Source organism: Thalassophryne amazonica, chromosome 11, assembly GCF_902500255.1.
Source record: "Thalassophryne amazonica chromosome 11, fThaAma1.1, whole genome shotgun sequence".
Lineage (NCBI taxonomy): Eukaryota > Metazoa > Chordata > Actinopteri > Batrachoidiformes > Batrachoididae > Thalassophryne > Thalassophryne amazonica.
This window is the reverse complement of record NC_047113.1, coordinates 19499547-19517741: the sequence shown is the minus strand read 5'-3', so window position 1 is coordinate 19517741 and position 18195 is coordinate 19499547. Positions and strand designations below refer to the sequence as shown.

At 40.6% G+C, this 18195-nt stretch overlaps 1 protein-coding gene across 1 annotated transcript; it reads right to left on the bottom strand.

The window, feature by feature from the left end:
• Positions 1 to 6016: 6016 nt before the first annotated feature.
• On the bottom strand, positions 6017 to 16820 carry rnaseh2c (ribonuclease H2, subunit C). Its single transcript, XM_034181905.1, has 5 exons — positions 16728 to 16820; positions 16190 to 16347; positions 11511 to 11623; positions 11235 to 11354; positions 6017 to 6241 (listed from the first exon to the last, which is right to left on the bottom strand). The coding sequence occupies exons 2-5, from the start codon at positions 16341 to 16343 to the stop codon at positions 6218 to 6220; spliced, it is 411 nt and encodes a 136-aa protein (XP_034037796.1). The 5' UTR covers positions 16344 to 16347; positions 16728 to 16820; the 3' UTR covers positions 6017 to 6217.
• Between the last annotated feature and the right edge of the window lie 1375 nt (positions 16821 to 18195).

The window sequence follows — 18195 nt, the reverse complement described above, 5'->3', positions numbered from 1 at the left end:
GACCTGAACTCAGTAGAAAATCTTTGGTGGGAGCTGAAACTCCAAACCTGAAAGATCTAGAGAAGATCTATATGGAGGAGTGGACCAAAATTCCTGTTGCAGTGTGTGGAAATCTACAGGAAACGTTTGACTTCTGTAATTGCAAACAAAGGCTACTGTACCAAATATTAACATTGATTTTCACAGGTGTTCAAATACTTATTTGCAGCAGTAACATACAAATAAATTATTTAAAAAAATCATACATTGTGATTTCCGGATTTTTTATTTTTTTTATTTTAAGATTGTCTCTCTCAGTGGACATGCACCTAAGATGAAAATTTCAGACCCCTCCATCATTTCTAAGTGGGAGAACTTGTAAAATCGCAGGGTGTTCAAATACTTATTTTCCTCACTGACAAGCACCTGCATGATTGAAGGGTGGACATGGAAATTGTGCAGATGCATTGGAAATTCATACATGTATATGTATCTCACTCCTTCTCAGAGGTGTCAAGTAACGAAGTACAAATACTTCATAGGTATCTATACTGTACTCCATTACTTATTTTTCTGCTTACTTCTGACTTCTACTCATTACATTTTCACACAAGTATCTGTACTTTCTGTTCCTTACATTTTTAAAACAAACAGCCTCGTTACTCTTGGCTTCAGTTAATGTTTATATATATATATATATATATATATATATATATATATATATATATATATATAATTTCACGTACGCCTGTAATCAACTTTTCTGCAGCACGGCTTTGCTTTGAACCTTGAACCAATCGAAGCAGTGGTTCGCAGATTGAAGCAATGCTTCGACCTATTGCTTCGTTTATTCTTTCTTTCGCTTAATTTCCCCCCCGGTAAAACCCTAAAGAGCATACTTCTGTGAGTATTATTTACCTTTTCTATGTTAAACCGACCTGTTATGGTCTTCTGAAACAGTTGATAGATGTATTTTATAACTTAAAAACGGGAGCGATGCTAACGCGTTAGCATGTCTATGGCATTTTCAATGTTAAAAGTTAGCATTAAGCAATTGCAGCCGTCATCACGTTCGGGTGCATTTGTTTTCAAATTGTAATATTTCTTAAATTAATTTTTTGTTTATATGTTAATAATCTAATGATTATTATATACAATTTTAGAGAAAGAGGCAAAAAGAACCTGAATAAAAACAACAGAAAATATAAAGCAACTAACAATGAACATAAATAAATACATACATACATAAATAAATAAATGTTTCCTGTGAACACCTAGTGACTCTTACACCTCCACTTCATCCCTGTCTTATTTTATGACAGTTTGTTTTGGTCAAACCATATTTTCAATGTGTTAATTTCTTCAGTGATTTTCTCCAGAACTATCTGCCAAACTAGAAAACTGCTGCATCCTAGTAAGAGCAGAATACTACTGGAATGAATTTGAATAAGGAAAGTTGTGATTTTTTTTTTTTTTTCCTTCACTAAATGGATGCTGCACTCACTGCAGTTTATTGTCTGGAATAGTCCCAGATTGCATTTCAGAGCTTCTAGAATTGAAACATTTTCGTGCAGGTGGTGTTGGGGGGTAATTTGGGGTTTTGGGTCTTGGGCCACATGTAGAAAGAATCAGTTTTTAAATTAAGCTTTCAATTCATATAGTGGCATCTACTTCTTTTTTTTTTTAAGGTTACTTTATACTTTTATACTTTAAGTAGGTTTTGGAGCACATACTTTTTCACTTTTACTTGAGTAAAGAGGTCAAGTTGATACTTCAACTTTTACCAGTGTTTTTAAACTGCAGTATCTATACTTCTACTTAAGTAACAAATGTGTGTACTTTTGACACCACTGCTCCTTCTCATGTATTTCTTTGAGTACTGCGACCAGCCTGACCATCATTTCTGTTAAGCATGGGCTGTCTTTTGTCTCCGTCATGTCCTTCTCCTTTTCTTGTTGTGCTTGTTACCATCTTCATTATTGTCATTACAAGCTTAGTCTTAAGCCTGGGTCCCACCGAATAATGAAAGATGAAGGAGCCACGCATGGGTGTGTAGTGATTATTCAAAGAATGACCCACGTTTTCATCTAAGACGTATCCACTTCTAAGGTGGCTTTCTATACCCTGCGTGCCACGTAGAAGCCACGACCGACAGGTCATTAGAGCCTCGAATGGCTCGTATCAGCCATGCTAAGCCACGCATGAGCCACGCAGTGCTGTGTAGCGTGATGTTATCAAGCTATAAAAACATTAAAAATAGTTACCTTAAGCTGTTCAAAATATATTCCACATGGAGCAGGAAAGGGAAGGAAAAAAAAAAGCGTCCAGATGAAACAGTCCTCTGTGATTCCAGAAGTGATTAGGTGTTTTCAGCATCCAAGGTTTGGCAGAAAATGATTACATTATTTATATAGAGCTCAGCGCACAGAGCAGGTGGAATTGTGTGCAAGAGGAGAGCCGTTCCAAAAATAGCCTCTCAGGTCCTGCGTAACTGCCAGGCGCACGGATAATGGGCTTTTAGCAGACTCGTAATCACCACGCAAATACCTCTAAGCTGTCGCAGTAACTCGAATACAAACTGTGCCACACTGTTGTTGCTAAATTTTGAACATCTTGAAATTAGCGTCATGCTCAGAGAGGAGCCTCGTTAACTGAAGATAATGCCTCTAAGAGCCACTCTGAGCCACTATGCCACGATAGCTCACAAAACAAAAAAAACAGGGTGCGTGGCTCCTTCTCTCCTTCTTCACTCGGTGGGACCGAGGCTTTAGTTTGCACTTTTCCCAGCCATTGACTTTGTCACTGTTTAATGGTGGGTTTGTGTGCCATCCTTCTAATTTATGTTAAAGGGTACAACAAATTGCTGCTGCCATGTTAAAAATGGTATATATTCTTAATGGTATTAACTGGCTGTGACTCATACTAAAGTGATATAGAGATGAGGGGTTTTAAAACAAGAAAACAACTCAAGTAAGGTGTAGGAAATAGTCAGAAACGTTCATGAAGCCAACAGCAGTGACGTTTACATTCTGTGCACTTATTACAGTACCATCCTGTGGTTAGGATGACATCTTGTCATTATTAACAGTTTGAGTCACAGTCAGATTCAATCAACCTAAACTAATAAGTAGTTTAGGTTGATCGTGAATAATTCCTTACTTTTTCCCCAGTCACGCTGAAGCTTGCTTGCCAACGCACAGACAGGACCATGACCTGGCCTTCTTCATCCACTGCAAGTGTTTGCTGTTATTTTGTGGTTGTACAATACACTTACACTTCTGCATTACGTTGACACATTTATGATGCAGTAGTATCCTATCAGATCACTGTGTAGTGTACAGCTGGCTTACGTTATATGGGATCTGGACAATGTTCTTGACATCGAAAAGTCTCAGTTGTTTCATTGTCACCAGATATGTCACCCCTTGTCCTGTTTGTGGATTTGACCGTGTGCGCGCGTCCTGCCAGTGGCCATGTTGAGCAGTGTTCCATAGTCAATCTTACCAGCTTTATCTGAAGGGGTCACAATACTACAAACAAATGATAGTCACTCAGATGAATTCCATGACCTGCCTTGTTTTTTTGGGCCATATTTACAGTAGTGTTCAGAATAATAGTAGTGCTATGTGACTAAAAAGATTAATCCAGGTTTTGAGTCTATTTCTTAATGTTACATGGGAAACAAGGTACCAGTAGATTCTCACAAATCCAACAAAACCAAGCATCAATGGGTGAGCCTTTGCCATTCTGGTTATTCTTCTATCTATTTTTATGGTTGTTTTCCGTTGTCTTCCACGCGTCTGGTTTTTTTTGTCCATTTTAAAGCATTGTAGATCATTGTAGATGAACAGCCTATAATTTTTTGCACCTGCGTATAACGTTTCCCCTCTGCAATCAACTTTTTAATAAAACTACGCTGTTCTTCTGAACAATGTCTTGAACGTCCCATTTTCCTCAGGCTTTCAAAGAGAAAAGCATGTTCAACAGGTGCTGGCTTCATCCTTAAATAGGGGACACCTGATTCACACCTGTTTGTTCCACAAAATTGACGAACTCACTGACTGAATGCCACACTATTATTGTTAACACTTTTCTTTTTTTTTTACTAATAGCCCAATTTCATAACCTTAAGAGTGTGCATATCATGAATGCTTGGTCTTGTTGGATTTGTGAGAATCTACTGAATCTACTGGTACCTTGTTTCCCATGTAACAATAAGAAATATACTCAAAACCTAGATTAATCTTTTTAGTCACATAGCACTACTATTATTCTGAACACTACTGTATGTTCCCCTCTCCACCAACTTAAGCAGATTTCAGATCGAGTCAGTTAAATCTATTTCAGTTTTTTGGAATATATTTTCAATCAAATCTTTAAAATTGCCATTTGGTCACATCTGACCAGTCTTTCTGGACATTAAACTGCATTACATTAAAAATTGTGTTGCATTCATATTTTTGTCCCATCTAAGTTTAAAGAGGCAACCCAATGCTTACATCAGTGCTTTTTTTTTATTTTTATTTAAGCTGGAATTGCTTTTACATTTGAACAGAGCCTGGATCTTGTTTGTGGAAAGCTCTAGGAAAAGCATCATTTACTGTCCCAGTTTCTGTGCACAGCTGAATTATACATTAACTATGATGTGCTTATTTAAATATATTTGAGAAAGTAAGAGCGAAATAAGTCCTGTAGCAATATCCTTTCTTACATAGTTTAATTTTTTAAATATTGGTATCAATATTTAAACATTATTCCTGTTGTCCTGTCATTTTTGTACATTAAATATGAAGTCACAAGAAAAGTCAGATTGAAAACTTTTAGGTTTTCATCAACGTGCCGGTGCTCAAACAGCAATGTGCCAAAATAATATTTACAACAGATCCCATACTTACCACTTGTCATAAACGATTCTAATCTAAATGTTTACGGAAATGTCTTTACATTTCATTTTTAAATTGCAAATTGCTTCAACTGATAGCTGCAGACAGATTTGAAGCTTGTCACGAGGACAGTTGGTATCAGTGAAATGTAACAGCTCATCCTCGTACAGTAAAACCCAGCTGTGTGGCACAGATCAGCCTTTACTCATCAGTTATTCTGTACATTATCAGATGGATTTATTTTACCTCTGTACAGCTAAACATTTTACTTTATACTTTTTGTCATTTAGTGTAAATTGGCATTCCCACCTTAGGTTTTTTTTTTTTTTCTTTTTACACTTTTATGAGGAAATGATTGTACATTTAAGTTTCAAGAAGTGAAAAAGTTGGGGAAGATATTTCAGTGTTCACTGTATTAAATTAACAAGGAATATATCAGCGACTTTAATTTTATTTGTGCTGTTTCCGTGGATGACTTTGTATTGGTAAAGGTCACTGTCTTTGTTGTGAGTCAGTTTCTCTCACCTTGTCAAAGTTTGTCACCTGTTTTTTTGGGGTTTTTTTTTTTTTTTTTTTTACACAACCTACATTTTGATAACTTCAATAATAGTACAAATTTTAAAATATCAAATTAACTGTACATTGTCTTTCCCGTACCTCACATATCCACCATGTGATCAGTAAATCTTTACTGAAGCTTTAATACAAATGTCACTTTTAGCAGAAGTACAATGTTGTGTGAGCTATTCTGAGTTTTGCTGGTTCTTTTAGTAACAGCATTTCCTACTTTTACTTAGAACTTTTAACTATCACTTTAATTAACCATCATGGTTCATTAAATGTTGTTTGGATAATAAAATAAACAACTGTCAACTAATGGTACACACTGATACAGAGGCAGTGATTCTGCCTTTTCTTGAAATGTTTCAATCTGTACTTGAATGATGTTTTGACACTTCTGCACTGTTTGTGTATTTGAGGACTACTTTGTGTCAGTGTATTAATTAATATTGTTGTCACCATGCAGACCCACAATACTCAACTGAGTCAGTTGCAAAGTTAGCAGATGTCCAAAATCTAAAAGTTTGCAAACAAATGCTGTTCAGTAGATGCTGATTAAATAATAAAATATTTTCTTTGATGTGACGAAACAGACTGTTTATTCATTTTTCTTTTATTTCACTACAAAAAAAAATACAACTATTCAAAACTTGTGCATCTTGCTTATGCTGCTAGTAACAGTGGAGCAGACTTTGTTGGAAGAGCGCTTCATGTTTCTTGAAGCATTTTCACTTGCTACAGCCAAAAACCTGCACAACACTCAGGCGAGGCCATCATGTGTGGATTTTACAATCTCAGTCTTCTATTGGTCCGTGGATCTGTAAAGAGACAAACCGACAGTGCCTACTTTAAGATCAATTTATCCACGTGAGCTAGAAATTTAAACCTGTCAATATTCCAGTCAAACATAGTCATAGTTTCTGCCATTTAAAAAATGTTAAATCTCAACTGTTGAAATTAATTATATCATCATGAATGTACTTATGTGTTCAGCATGACTATAATCAATAACATACAGTGTATTATAACTATTGCTAGTAAATCCCTTCTGCTGCTCCCTTGTTTTGCACTCAGGGTCGCCACAGCAAATCCAAGGTGGCTCTCCATGTTGAATCGGCACAAGTTTACACCGGATGCCCTTCCTGATGCAACTTCACATTACATGGAGAAATGGGTGGGATTCGAACCTGGAACCTTCTGCACCAAGATAACAGCAGGTTGGAACGTAAGGATGTTGAGATTGCAAACGCTTTTTTTTTTTTTTTGCGTGTGTGTATGAATGTCATCTTTTAATTGAAATGTTTCATCTAGCTATTTATTACCGAAGTGTATTTTATGGGAAAAAAAAAAAAAAAAGATTCTGAGTTTGCTGTCCTGAATTGGTCATGTTGAGCTGAAAGGCTGTCAGTCAAGTTTCACTTACTTTCTGCTCAGATGCAACTAGAAAGGCTTGCAGTCAATCTCAGCAGGTCGGGAATGGCAGAAATGAGTTTTCCCGTCGTCCACATGCACAATTACAAACTCATGATGATGCAATATGAGTACATGACACGGAGAGCTGCCTCTACAGGTGCTGGTCATATACTGTAATTAGGTTACCATGAAAAAGTTGATTTATTTCAGTAATTCCATTCAAAAAGTGAAACTTGTATAATGTGTACATCCATTACAGTGATATTTCAAGTGTTTATTTCTTTTAATTTTGATGATTATAACTGACAACTAATGAAAATCCCAAATTCAGTATCTCAGAAAATTTGAATATTGTGAAAAGGTTCAATATTGAAAACACCTGGTGTCACAAATCTAGTGATGGTTTGGGGTCCCATGTCATCTGCTGGTGTTGGTCCACTGTGGTTTCTGAGGTCCAAGGTCAACACAGCCGTCTACCAGGAAGTTGTAGAGCACTTCATGCTTCTTGCTGCTGACCAACTTTATTGACATTCAGATTTCATTTTCCCCACAGGACTTGGCACCTGCACACAGTGCCAAAGCTACCAGTACCTGGTTTAAGGACCAAGATATCCCTGTTCTTAATTGGCCAGCAAATTGCCTGACCTTAACCCCATAGAAAAACTATGGGGTATTGTGAAGAGGAAGATGCGACATGCCAGACCCAACAATGCAGAAGAGCTCAAGGCCACGATCAGAGCAACCTGGGCTCTCATACCACCTGAGCATACCACTTGAACTGATCTGGCAACTTGTTTCCGACGGATTGTTGTTTGTTGTGACGCTATTCTGAACTTCACACGATTGTATACGTTTCTTTTATTTCTTTTTAGCACTCTTCTGGTTATTAATTGTATCTACTCTGAACATTATTTAACTATAGTCCTGTTGTAATTCGCTAGCAGTTAGCATTCGCTAGCAGTTAGCATTCACTAGCTAGGTCGACTCCTCCCTTCCCACCCTTCATTTTTATAGCTGGTTCTTTTTACCTGGTTAATACTTCTGTTAGTTTTTCAGTCGAACTGCTGTGAATTTTAAGTAATTATTTTACTCCTGTGTAAATCTTAGGAGCGGCTAGCATTTCGCTAGCAGTTAGCTTGCGTTAGCGACTTCGGACCCTCGTTTTCATTTTTTCATTTTGTTTTTATATACTTCTGTTAGTTAACTGTTGTGAATTTTAGCTTAGTACTTTACTCTTGTGTTAATCTTAGGAGTGGTATATATATATATATATATATATATATATACATATATATATATACACACACACACACACACACACTGTTCCTACATTTCTAATACTTCTGCTACTCTTTCAGTGTAACTGCTGTGAACTTTATTTATTTTCATCTGTGTGAGCCTTAGGAGTGGTTAGCTTATCCATTATTAATTAGCTTGTGCTTGCTTGGCTATACTCTTGAGTTTCCTAGTGCGCAAAGTACATTACTTTACACCCTCCATAAATCCTACGTGATGTTGGAATATAGGGTGGCTCTCTTAGAGAGCCGTGTCCGTACGTTAGAGCAACTTCGTAGCGCAGTGGAGTTAGATGTTACGGGCACTCCAGATGAGGTTAGTGTTGGGCCGGCTAGCGAGCCCATTACCATCAGCCTAGAAACACCGGCTGTGGAGGACGGTTTTCAGATTGTGGTGAGGCGGAGGAAGCCCCGTAGGGCTTGGTGCCCGGTTGTGGCACCCCGATCACACTCGCCACTGCCAACTGTGAATCGGTTCTCCCCCTTGGATGTACCTGATGTGAATTCTCCATGCCCACGTGACTTCCAATCCTATCTCCAGGCCGAAACACCGGACTTTAGTGATAAGGGATTCTATCACCCACAAAGTCAGGTTACAGACGCCGGCTGATGTTAAATGTATTCCTGGGGCCAGAGCTCGCGACGCTGCATCCCATCTTAGGGTGCTGATGCTGCAGAAGGGAAGACAGACGAAGGAACATGACATGAGATATAGGATGATATCAATGATATCAGGATGAAGCACTCAGAGGTCACAAAAATGGACATAGAGAGGACTTGTGACCTTGCCAGAAAGATGTGTTGGCATTGATTAATAGTCTCTGGTCCCCTCCCCTCCCGGGGTACTGATGAGGCGTTTAGCACGCTGGCTTCATTAAATAGGTGGCTGGCGCAGTTTTGTCAACAGCAAGGCTTTAGCTTTATTGATAACTGGCCTTCGTTCTGGGGCCACCGTGGCCTGCTGATGCCAGACGGCCTCCACCCTACTGGTGGAAGGCGCCGCCATCTTGTCTGCGAACATAGATAGAGCTCTACAGGGAGGGTAACATTAGGAATCTACAGCAGGCCACGGAGCAGGTGATTAGAGACCCTGCAAGGCAAATGTGGGTGTGGAATCCATTAGCTTAGGGGGGAAATTAGTGCAGAAAATCCACTATGGTGATAGTGCAGTTTATCTGCCAGGGAGGGAAATTCAACAAGTTGAGACTGTGGCCTGCTCCCATAGACGTGTCCACAAAAATCATAGAGGGATATGCTTTGCAAACTTAATACCCATTACTATATTGGATCATGTTGAAATTGAGGATGGCTCAGTGGTTGTTCAGTAATAGCAAAGATTTCGTGTCTGCTACCTACAACGCGCGTGGAATGTCTCAAACCTAAACGTACTTCTAGACATCTTATATATGCTACTCTGGAACCACCCCTAAACCCAAACAGTTCAACTGTCAACCCCACTGAGGTCCTTAGACTGGGTCTCATTAACATAAGATCACTGTCCTCAAAATCATTGTTGATTAATGATTTAATTATTGATCATCACTTAGATATGGTTGGGTTATGTGAAACCTGGCTTAAACCTACAGCTGTCCTCCCCTTAAATGAAGCCTGCCCACGAGCATATACATTTAGTCACGTCCCTCGTGATGCGAAGCAAGGGGGGGTGTTGCTCTTATTTATAAATCTAGGTTTAGCTTATTAGCTGTTGGAGGTCACAAATATAAACTAGTTTGAGCATCTGATTCTCCACTCCGCTCAGGATATTACGCATTGCCAAGGTCAGAAGAATAAAAATCAGCCGTATTACTTTGTCACTGTATATAGGCCTCCTGGCCCATATTCTGAATTCTTAGATGAATTTGGTGCGTTCATCTCTAACTTGTCAACTAGTGCAGATAACATTCTGATCATTGGTGACTTTAACATTCATATAAATAAGCCTTCTGATCCCCTCTGCAAATCATTTATGGAAATTGTGGATGCATTAGGATTTCAGCAATGCATTCGGGATTCGACGCACATTAGTGGAAATACCCTGGATTTGGTTCTCGCACATGGTATTGCTGTCACGAATATTGACATCATGCCTCTTACATCAGTGGTCTCTGATCACTCATTAAGTTTACAGTTTCACTGCCGTGTTTAGTGGAACAACAACCTTATTTATCACTGCAGCGATGCATCAACTCCTCAACTAAGACTGAACTAGAAGCTAGACTGCCTGATGTCTTAGCCTCACTTTTGACAAATACCCAGTCAGTAGACAGACTTGTAGATAGTTTAAACTCAGTGTTCAAAATGACACTCGACATGATTGCACCACCTGTGTTGAAATCGCGCTCCCCCAAATCGCAGTCACCTTGGTTCAATGATTACCTGCGTGACTTCAAGCACAAAGCCAGAGGTCTAGAACGGAAATTGCGTCGTTCAGCATGCATTATTATATTATTGGCTACAAAGCAGACCTATTACTCTGATTTGATCAACAAAAACAAGCATAACTCAAAGTTCTTGTTCGACACGGTGGCAACACTTATTCATGGACAACCACCTGTAGCTCGCTCTCCTCTTACAGCACAAGATTTCCTAGATTACTTTGAGAATAGATGACATAAGGTTGAACATATCCCAGCATGCCTTAACCCAGCCACTACACCCTGCTATTGAGGTGGGTGCCACTACTGAGGTATTACCTAGATTTACAGAATTTGATAGTATCTCTCTAGACATGCTGATGAAACTCGTAACGTCAACAAAAAGCACAACCTTTTAGTCTTTTAGTGACGCTTAGGGCTAGCGGCCGGCGATCACCTTAGTATTTCTTGTTTTTCTTGTTGATTAATGCTGGCAAATTATACAGTATTTTTTGTCTTTCCACTGTTGCTCTGGGGGTTGGTAAGGTTAGACCTTACCTGTGTGAAGCGCCTTGAGGCAACTCTGTTGTGATTTGGCGCTATATAAAGGAAAATAAATTGAAAACCTATACAAAAAGAACATTTCCGAGTTCTAATTTAGTAATTCAAACATTTCACCTAATAACCGACAGACTTGCATCAACTTTAATTTGGCCATCATTGTTTAAGTCAGCTGTAGGAGCACTCACCGCCTCAGCCAACTCAGGCCAGTCCAACGCCATCACAACTGTGTCATCTGTGTTTGGAGGCGTCTCCAGGTTCCAGTAAGTGACTTTATCAAATATAGATGAGACTTTGACGGTCCTGTCCTGAAGATACACAGAAATTAATTGACCACGATGGTAAGGTAATAAACTATAATCATGTCACCTTCATTAACATCAATGTTTTATTTCCCATGTATACTCCTGGACTAAAACATTTTGTTTTTTGGTGATGGGTAAAATCATATTGGAGGTACTTACTTCCTGGTCAAAACCAGACTTATTGACTTCCTTCAGCACCAAGCCAGTGTACCCTTGTGGACATCTGAGCTCCTGCCCCTTCAAACCTCGACCCCTGAATGAAACAGTCTTCTCTATAATGCACAAAAATTTAAAAAAATATATATCACAATATCAGAAGCTAGGAGTCGTAATGTTGTTTTCAGCCCATTTCCGGTTACAATTTGCACACCTACTTTACATAGGATCACTTCCCACAAAACTATGATCTTGATGATAAAACCAACCACACTGACCTTTATTCTGGGTTACTATGACCCACTGGTCTAACATTTATCCCTCCTGATATTAATTACAATACCTAGAGTCAACACTGGTAATTAACACTGCATACCAATGTGCAAAATAGATTAGGGCCATTTTGGGGGGATAAATCATGATGCTTCCCTTCTTGCACATTAAAAAAACCTTGTCTCAGTGTAAGTCATACATAATAATAGACAACCTACCTTTGTTTTTAAAAATGGAATAACTGCAAGGAGACTTGTGAGACAAGACACCCATGTTAACTTTAAAGGAGTTATTGGCTTCTGTATTTATTACTAGGGAAACACATTACAGCTTTTGTCCACTGCATCACCAGTTAGCTTTAGTGTGCATATCTGTCCCAAGGAATCCGCGTGTCTGGGTTTGCAAGATCAAGAGTAACATCCAGTCTTTCAACAACTTCCTGGAACAGCCATGAGATGTGTATCTACACTCAACAAAAATATAAACGCAACACTTTTGGTTTTGCTCCCATTTTGTATGAGATGAACTCAAAGATCTAAAACTTTTTCCACATACACAATATCACCATTTCCCTCAAATATTGTTCACAAACCAGTCTAAATCTGTGATAGTGAGCACTTCTCCTTTGCTGAGATAATCCATCCCACCTCACAGGTGTGCCATATCAAGATGCTGATTAGACACCATGATTAGTGCACAGGTGTGCCTTAGACTGTCCACAATAAAAGGCCACTCTGAAAGGTGCAGTTTTATCACACAGCACAATGCCACAGATGTCGCAAGATTTGAGGGAGCATGCAGTTGGCATGCTGACAGCAGGAATGTCAACCAGAGCTGTTGCTCGTGTACTGAATGTTCATGTCTCTACCATAAGCCATCACCAAAGGCGTTTCAGAGAATTTGGAAGTACATCCAACCAGCCTCACAACCACAGATCACGTGTAACCACACCAGCCCAGGACCTCCACATCCAGCATGTTCACCTCCAAGATCGTCTGAGACCAGCCACTCGGACAGCTGCTGAAACAATCGGTTTGCATAACCAAAGAATTTCTGCACAAACTGTCAGAAACCGTCTCAGGGAAGCTCATCTGCATGCCCGTCGTCCTCATCGGGGTCTCGACCTGACTCCAGTTCGTCGTCGTAACCGACTTGAGTGGGCAAATGCTTACATTCGCTGGCATTTGGCACGTTGGAGAGGTGTTCTCTTCACGGATGAATCCCGGTTCACACTGTCCAGGGCAGATGGCAGACAGCGTGTGTGGCATCGTGTGGGTGAGCGGTTTTCTGATGTCAATGTTGTGGATCGAGTGGCCCATGGTGGCGGTGGGGTTATGGTATGGGCAGGCGTCTGTTATGGACGAAGAACACAGGTGTATTTTATTGATGGCATTTGGAATGCACACAGATACCGTGACGAGATCCTGAGGCCCATTGTTGTGCCGTACATCCAAGAACATCACCTCATGTTGCAGCAGGATAATGCACGGCCCCATGTTGCAAGGATCTGTACACAATTCTTGGAAGCTGAAAATGTCCCAGTTCTTGCATGGCCGGCATACTCACCGGACATGTCACCCATTGAGCATGTTTGGGATGCTCTGGACCGGCGTATACGACGGCGTGTACCAGTTCCTGCCAATATCCAGCAACTTCGCACAGCCATTGAAGAGGAGTGGACCAACATTCCACAGGCCACAATTGACAACCTGATCAACTCTATGCGAAGGAGATGTGTTGCACTGCATGAGGCAAATGGTGGTCACACCAGATACTGACTGGTATCCCCCCCCCCCCCCCCCAATAAAACAAAACTGCACCTTTCAGAGTGGCCTTTTATTGTGGGCAGTCACTAATCATGGTGTCTAGACTGTTTAGACTGGTTTGTGAACAATATTTGAGAGAAATGGTGATATTGTGTATGTGGAAAATGTTTTAGATCTTTGAGTTCATCTCATACAAAATGGGAGCAAAACCAAAAGTGTTGCGTTTATATTTTTGTTGAGTGTATATATGTGGTGAAAGTGCTGAAACTGCAGAGATTCTCTTATCTGTGTCTGAAGTGATGTTCGTGTCTCTAACTCCTCGGCCTTTGAGGTTGAGAGATGCTTGGGAAGACCATGAAGTCCCTCAACAGAGGTTTTTGGTGGTATTGTATCTTTTTAGGATAACAAATGCCCAAGTCTGAAGGGTCCTGGTACTACCTGTCTTACTGTGCATTTGTGAGTCTTCAATACTAAGCAGTGGCCTAATTATTTAGCACCACAGAAATGAATGTGCCAAACAAACAGTTACTTAGGGAGACTGAAGTGAGATGTATCAGTTGTGTAATGAAGGAACGTCAGCTATGTGATGCATTTCTTTGAGCATGATACAGTACGCACGTGTGCCAGTACTGAGGATCCCAGCAGATGGAAAAGATCAAGAGGATGTTCACATTTCACCTGGCTGTAGCAGATAAATACCTACCTTTGAAAGCTGGGACTGGACCAATGGTTGCTATCCAGGACCCGGGGCAGTTCCATGCTCCCAGACCTGACAATCAGCATTCATAAAGCCTCGGGGTGCAGCTGCACAAAGCAGGATGTTCTTCAAAAGATGTGAAATTTCAACTAGAATTTCCCAGGAAACACATGGGAGCCAAGAGTCAACCAGCTTTCTTTTATACATAGTCATGTCTGTAGCAAAAGCTTTCTTGCCTATTGCAGACAGATGTACTATGTTTGTGTTGATTAATGATTGATGAATGAAGTCCAAGACATATTCAATCATTTGAAAATGTTCATATATCCACCCCATGACTAAAAATGACCCCCTGCCCGCCATATTACCAAACTTATTACTTATGATCCTTGAAAATGGAGGGACTACATATACTCAACAAAAATATAAACGCAACACTTTTGGTTTTGCTCCCATTTTGTATGAGATGAACTCAAAGATCTAAAACTTTTTCCACATACACAATATCAACATTTCCCTCAAATATTGTTCACAAACCAGTCGAAATCTGTGATAGTGAGCACTTCTCCTTTGCTGAGATAATCCATCCCACCTCACAGGTGTGCCATACAAAGATGCTGATTAGACACCATGATTAGTGCACAGGTGTGCCTTAGACTGCCCACAATAAAAGGCCACTCTGAAAGGTGCAGTTTTGTTTTACTGGGGGGGGATACCAGTCAGTATCTGGTGGGACCACCATTTGCCTCATGCAGTGCAACACATCTCCTTCGCATCATCCGTGAAGAGAACACCTCTCCAACGTGCCAAGCGCCAGCGAATGTGAGCATTTGCCCACTGAAGTTGGTTACGACGACGAACTGGAGTCAGGTCGAGACCCCGATGAGGACGACGAGCATGCAGATGAGCTTCCCTGAGACGGTTTCTGACAGTTTGTGCAGAAATTCTTTGGTTATGCAAACCGATTGTTTCAGCAGCTGTCCGAGTGGCTGGTCTCAGACGATCTTGGAGGTGAACTTGCTGGATGTGGAGGTCCTGGGCTGGTGTGGTTACACGTGGTCTGCGGTTGTGAGGCTGGTTGGATGTACTGCCAAATTCTCTGAAACGCCTTTGGAGATGGCTTATGGTAGAGAAATGAACATTCAATACACGAGCAACAGCTCTGGTTGACATTCCTGCTGTCAGCATGCCAACTGCACGCTCCCTCAAATCTTGCGACATCTGTGGCATTGTGCTGTGTGATAAAACTGCACCTTTCAGAGTGGCCTTTTATTGTGTGCAGTCTAAGGCACACCTGTGCACTAATCATGGTGTCTAATCAGCATCTTGATATGGCACACCTGTGAGGTGGGATGGATTATCTCAGCAAAGGAGAAGTGCTCACTATCACAGATTTAGACTGGTTTGTGAACAATATTTGAGGGAAATGGTGATATTGTGTATGTGGAAAAAGTTTTAGATCTTTGAGTTCATCTCATACAAAATGGGAGCAAAACCAAAAGTGTTGCGTTTATATTTTTGTTGAGTGTATAAAAACGGCAAAAAGTCCTAAAATATTAATGCAATACTTTTGTTAAACCCCTTGAATTAAAGCTGAAAGGCTACTCTCCAAGAACACATTGTTTATTTCCAACTGTGTTCTGTTTTGCTGTTACCAGTAATACGATGTGGTGTTCACTATGGCGCATGTGTTGGAAGAGATGTGATTTGGCACCATTCTCTTTACTCAAGAGTTATTTGCCCTTTCCTTGAGCATTTGAAAAACTGCACTGTAGAAGACTTCATGACTGACAGTCCCCAAAGCTTTGAAGAGGCTAGTGTAGTCAGTCGTGAGATGACACCTACCCACCCAGACAGACAAACAAACAACAGGGCTGGTCCCTCACTGCTTAAATAATTTGTGCCGTTCTTTTCAAACATAAAAACTGGAAATATTCTGACTGTACCATGTTTGCCATCTTTGATGGTTGCAGTGAAGTATTGAGAGATCTGGGCAGGTCCGTTGTGTTCGATCTCACAGGGCATTAGGTGGATCTGAGGATGGGCCGCCTGGTTCACTGACGAAGACAGAACCCGGGTCACACTGCTGTTACAGCACATGATCCTGGAAAGAGGAGAAAACGAGTGAAACTAAACCAGTGATTCACCATGAAGCATTAATATGAACCTCCCTCAGCTGGGATACTCACTAACTTCAACTTTAACTTCGTAGTGACCAATTATTAGGATTTACGGTACATAAGGCTCTGACAATCTGACAGTAAAATTCGTTAAGAAGAAACATTTACTGAAGTCTTGTGTTGCTCAACTTCCCAAATACAGTTGTCAAGAAAAAAAAATGACAGTTTTAGCTTAAAGTTGAACACTGGTGAGCAAAAACGCAGCAACCCATAAAATGAAACAAAAGCATTTTGCCTACAGTTGGTGTTTAACCATCTTTAGAGATGTTAAGTGTGACGTTAAATCGTTTTTCACCCAGATTACCTCTCAGCAGGTCCGCTACTCAAGTGAACGCAAAAACAACCCCACTTCCGGCCTCATGGTTAGCTGCTGGTTCTGATTGAGCGGCAGTGTCTTCTTCTACGGTGAGAGATTTTGGCGGGTGGTTTTTATTAATTCGGGTCAGTTTGCCGCCTATCGGTGAAAAATATTTACGTCACACTCCGCTCAGAAAGTTTTATTGCATTATTTGTGTTGTTAAACCGGTAAGGAGGTAATGTTTTCAGTATCGTTTATTTATTTTAATCTATTTCCCACTGCACTAAATGGCTCAAAACACAGCCAAATTACATTTTGAAGCATGCATCCGGAAAGTGTTCACAGCGCTTCACTTTTTCCACATTTTATCTTACAGCCTTATTCCAAAATGGATGAAATAATTTTTCCCCTCAAAATTCCACACACTTTGTCACATTCCATAATGACATTGTGATTTTTTTTTTTAGATTTTTGCAAATTTATTTAAAAAAAAAAAACTAAATATATGTACATACATACATACAACCTTTGACATATAGTTCAAAATTGAGCTCAAGTGCATCCTGTTTCCACTGTTCATCCTTGAGATGTTTCTGCAGCTTAATTGGAGTTAATTGAGGCAAATTCAGTTGATTGGACATGAACTGGAAAGGTGTCTACATAGAAGGTCCCACAGTTTACAGTGCATACAAGAGCACAAACCAAGCATGAACTCAAAGGAATTGTCTGTAGACCTCGTCTCGAGGCACAAATCGAGGGAAGGGTACAAAAACATTTATGCTGCTTTGAAGGTCCCAATGAGCACAGTGGTCTCCATCATCTGTAAATGGAAGAAATTTGGATCCACCAGGACTCTTCCCAGAGCTGGCTGCCCATCTAATCTGATCAATAGAGGGGAAAGGGGCCTTAGTCAGGGAGGTGACCAAGAACCCGATTGTCACTCTGTCAAAGAGCTTCAGCATTCCTCTGTGGAGAAAGGAGAACATTCCAGAAGGACAACCATCTCTGCATAAATCCACTAATCAGGCCTGTATGTCAGAGTGGCCAGATGGAAGCCACTCTGTTGTGTGGGCCGCTGAAGAGGAGGTACTGCTGGCCCACCACCAGAGGGCGCCCTGCCTGAAGTGCGGGCTTCAGGCACGAGAGGGCGCCGGAGCAACTGGGAGTGGCAGCTGTCATTCATCAGCAGCACCAGCTGTCTCTCATCATCACCAACCACATCACCGAGAAATTGTTCTACCTACAGGTAAACTCTCAGCCGTTTTCTTGTGCCAAACGCACAATTGTCTAGATTCTTTGCAGGCGTTCCTGATTCATCTCTGCAGCTGGAGGCTGGGATTTGGGGATCGTGAGGAAGACGACGGACTTCGCTCCTCACGCCAAATTGGGATAGGTTATCAGGCGCTGCATGTTATTGTACTGTGTTTGAGGTGGAGGTGTTTCCCACCCGTTTCTGACTGTTTGCTGGGTGTGC

Bases quoted from the DNA above. Each gene is read 5' to 3' on its own strand.
- rnaseh2c (XM_034181905.1), bottom strand. From the start codon at position 16,343: ATGTGCTGTAACAGCAGTGTGACCCGGGTTCTGTCTTCGTCAGTGAAC. The intron at 11,624-16,189 runs GTACAGTCAGAA...TGTGCATTATAG, and splicing joins CATCAAAGATGGCAAACATG to AGAAGACTGTTTCATTCAGG. The intron at 11,355-11,510 runs GTAAGTACCTCC...GTGTATCTTCAG, and splicing joins AGTCTGGTTTTGACCAGGAA to GACAGGACCGTCAAAGTCTC.